The sequence below is a fragment of the Cyprinodon variegatus genome, unplaced genomic scaffold, assembly GCF_000732505.1.
Source record: "Cyprinodon variegatus isolate N-32 unplaced genomic scaffold, C_variegatus-1.0 Scaffold894, whole genome shotgun sequence".
In the NCBI taxonomy this organism is placed as follows: Eukaryota; Metazoa; Chordata; class Actinopteri; order Cyprinodontiformes; family Cyprinodontidae; genus Cyprinodon; species Cyprinodon variegatus.
Window position 1 is genome coordinate 169,833 of NW_015151347.1, and position 3,768 is coordinate 173,600.

Below are 3,768 nucleotides of genomic sequence, written 5' to 3' on the forward strand. Positions count from 1 at the left end.
GTCTTTGCCTAGGGCCCAAATTTCCTAAATCCACCCCTGAGGATTTACCAGCTGTAGTGTCCATGATAAACCACCTGATGTGCTTTAACTTAGATCCTGCTGCTCGGAGAAAATGTCCATGAGATTGATTGTATATTGTTTAGACATTTCCCAGCTCTCTTAATGTGTTTTAGCACAAATCCAATACCATACAGATTTTCAGCTTAATGATTCACTGACTCATTAAGCAGCTGACGACTTCCTGGAGGAATGGATGGACACTTGTGTTGGTGATATATGTCACGCATGCGCTACTCCTCCTTGTAGTGTGTTATTTCCCTCCTCCTACATAGTCAAGCAGTGTTTTATTAAACCAATCCTGTGTGGACACAGACTGCCGTTCCTTTCAGACACCTCTGACCCAACCAGACTGTCTGGGATTATTATGTTTCTGTTCTCATTTGGGGTGTTTTACTTCCGCTTATTTTAGGGAATCCTCTGGGCACCTCTCCGCTTATGCCGGCCTGGGACAGGCAGTGATTTCTATTATTTTTTGTTCTTCCTCTCCTACACAAGAGCGCCCGTGAGAAGTCGCGCGGAGAACCGCGGAGACGCTCGAGGACACCATGCGCGCGACGCTTCACTTTCTCACCTTTCTCAGCTCCGCCATCACGATGGCACCCTGCAGAGAAGCAGGTAAAACCAAACATTTCCCTTCCTTTCTCTCTACTTATTGCTTTAAATTTGGGAACCGAGTTCAGTTTAAAGTCTGGCCTAGATTTCACCACCTGTTGTTGCTGTTTTATCATGTCACTGTTCCTTTTATGATTTGAACGCACCTTGCATTTGTTTATTGCAGGGTAATTGCAGGTAATTATTGTACCTGACGCCACCTTCAGTATTAATTAATCTACTTTAGATAATTTCTCTGAGTCTTACTTACGTTTAGAAAACAAGCAAAATAAATGAATGAATGAATAAATAAAAGCGTTAAAATTATTTGGCCATTCAGTGCTTAAATAAAAAGTCTCGTGGTTGAAACTTGGCCGAAATGAGGATGTAGAACACCTATATTGGTTTCAATAAAATTGAATAAAAACGGATTTATTTTTAACTAACTATGATTAGTTTCATGACGCATCCGTTTAAACTGATTTTCAAGAAAACCTTGAGCTCATCTATAAAGCACAAAGTCTTCTTTAAAATCTAAATTAATTTCATCTCTCAATTAGGTAGATTCTGGGAATTTTTATGACAGTTTTCTTAACTTAAACATGGTTTGATTTACTATATTCGAACTCGGAATATGTTATTAAAACATAAACAGATTTTATTTTATTCAATATTTTTTATATAAATAAAAAAAGAATTTAAGGAAAATGTAGATGTGTTCTAAAATTATAGTTTGATATCTCACAGAAAGCCATGTAGGCAAAGAGAAACTTAAAAAGTGGCTTGTTTTCTTATATAATGCCATCCTCTGATCCTTGCTCAAACAGCGCCTCCTATATGATGATCAGATCTGAAAATAAAACTGATTTCGATTTTCTTGACAAGTCATTTAGTTTTCACTCTTTTAAATTGTCGATTAGAAATCCCACCAAATATAAAGTTATGAGTGTCGGTAAAAATAAATATTTAGATAAAAAGGTTTTACTTCAATTTAATGTTCTGTTTTTTTTGAAAAAAAAAAAAAAAGAGCCATACTGAAAAAGAAACATTATTTCGTTTTTAGTTCTGTTCTTGTTTTTGTTTGCATTAATGGTTGTGCTTCATGATTTCTTTTTACTTCAAAGTATAAAATAAAAACATTAAGTTCCACAATAAATAAGTTGTTATTTTTGATTAATATATTTTTCTTTAAAAAAAAAACACGTTTTTATATGAAATTGTGATGAAAATCCCTTAGCTTTCCATGAATACATTTATTTAGCAAGTAATTTTTGCATTTATAAACATAATTTAATGTAATTTACTGTTAACACCAGAAAAAAGATCGAAATGAGTAATATTTCTGTTGAAATTATAGCAGATCCCTGTTAATGTTTCAGCTTGGCCAGTTATTTAGTTTTCACTCTTTTAAATTGTCAATTAGAAATCCCATCAAATACAGAGTTATGAGTGTCAGTAAAAAAAGAAAATAATAATAAAAAAAGGTTGTATTTCAATTTAATGTTTTGTTTTTTGAAAAAAGAAAAAAAGAAAAAAAAAAAGCCCTACTGAAAAAGAAACATTTTTTGGTTTTTAGTTCTGTTCTTGTTTTTGTTTGCATCAAGGGTTGTGCTTTATGATTTCTGTTTACTACAAACAACAGAGTATAAAATAAAAATACTAAGTTCCACACTGGATTAGTTGTTATTGTTGATGAATATATTTTTCTTTAAAAAAAAATAACACGTTTTTATATGAAATTGTGATGAAAATCCCTTAGCCTTCCATGAATACATTTATTTAGCAAGTAATTTGTGCATTTTTAAACATAATCTCATGTAACTTACTGTTAACCCCAGAAAAAAGATCTAAATGCATAATATTTCTGTTGAAATTATAGCAGATCCCTGTTAGTGTTTCAGCTAAAGAGTCTTAACTGTAGATTTTGAACCAGAGCAGATTATAGAAAAACATTGGAGCAACCCTTTATTCTGGCTACAGCTGAAAATGGAGAATCACATACAAAATATTTTTTTCCTACACCTTATCTATCTATGCCAACAGCTGTTTTACTTTATTATAATCGAAAATGTTGTAATATGATGTGGCTGGACTTGTTTATAGTTTTTTGCTGTTTCTGGGTTCTGACAGCAGAACCCAGTTTGTCTAAAAGAGGTTAATGTACTTAAAAGCTGTTTGTGAGTGCGCTCGACACGCCTTTTAGTCAGCTTTTACAACTGCTGATAAAGTGGTGCACCAACTCCAGTGTACAGTAGTAGCACCTTAAAAGTTCCTCTTTTGGCCGAAAGTCAGTGTGGTTTCCAGCCGTTGCTGGCCCCCTTTTTCCTGCTGGAAGTGTCAATGTTTACTGTAACTCCTCCCATTTATTGAAATACAGGGTATTTTAGGTGTACAGTGTGGCAGCCTAGGGGCGCGGCCTCACAGACATCACTGTGGGGGATTACATTGCCTCCACAGACCAGTGGGCTACCAGTGAAGGACTTGCCATGAACCATCACGGAAACAGGGGAACCTTTTAACCGCTACCACTGAATTTCTCAAGTAAAATCAGTTTAACTGGTACCAGATTAATGTCTCTAAACATTAACTTCTAATCACATTTGGAACTTGAAAGCCAGAAAAAAAAATTGTGCCAGGGCTATTTGTTTTATCAAAACCGAAAACATAAAATCTTGGCTGTAAACACACAATAAGGATGTTATTTGGGCCTAAAGGGGTTCTTACAGTTTTATCTGTGCTCTTTTAAGCTCTTTCCAGGATCCTGCCCTCCTTCATCAACACTCACCTTAAAATATAATGTGCTTGAAAGTTTACATACCCTCCCATTAAATAAAATGATAAATTCACACTAGTAATTCAAATAACTAAAAAACTGAAAAGAGTAAGAATAATTAAGGAGTTTTGCTCATGAAGAGTGAACCAACATACCAGTCAACAGATGCAGAAATTATTTCAGTGACTGCCTCAAAGTGTTGCTCAACAACATTTTATTTATTTACTTGTTTAATTTATAAATTTTTGTACATATATATCTATGTATATTTATGTAAGTATGTACAGTATGTATATATATGTGTATGTATGTATATATATATGTATATATGTGTATGTATATAT

At 33.8% G+C, this 3,768-nt stretch overlaps 1 protein-coding gene across 1 annotated transcript in view; it reads left to right on the forward strand.

The window, feature by feature from the left end:
* The first annotated feature begins 353 nt into the window (after window positions 1-353).
* Window positions 354-3,768, forward strand: part of LOC107099658 — a 25,366-nt gene continuing 21,951 nt past the window's right edge. Inside the window, exon 1 of the mRNA XM_015397874.1 lies at window positions 354-675. Within this exon, the coding sequence (XP_015253360.1) occupies window positions 606-675 (70 nt within the window). The 5' untranslated portion in view covers window positions 354-605. The remainder of the gene's footprint in view (window positions 676-3,768) is intronic.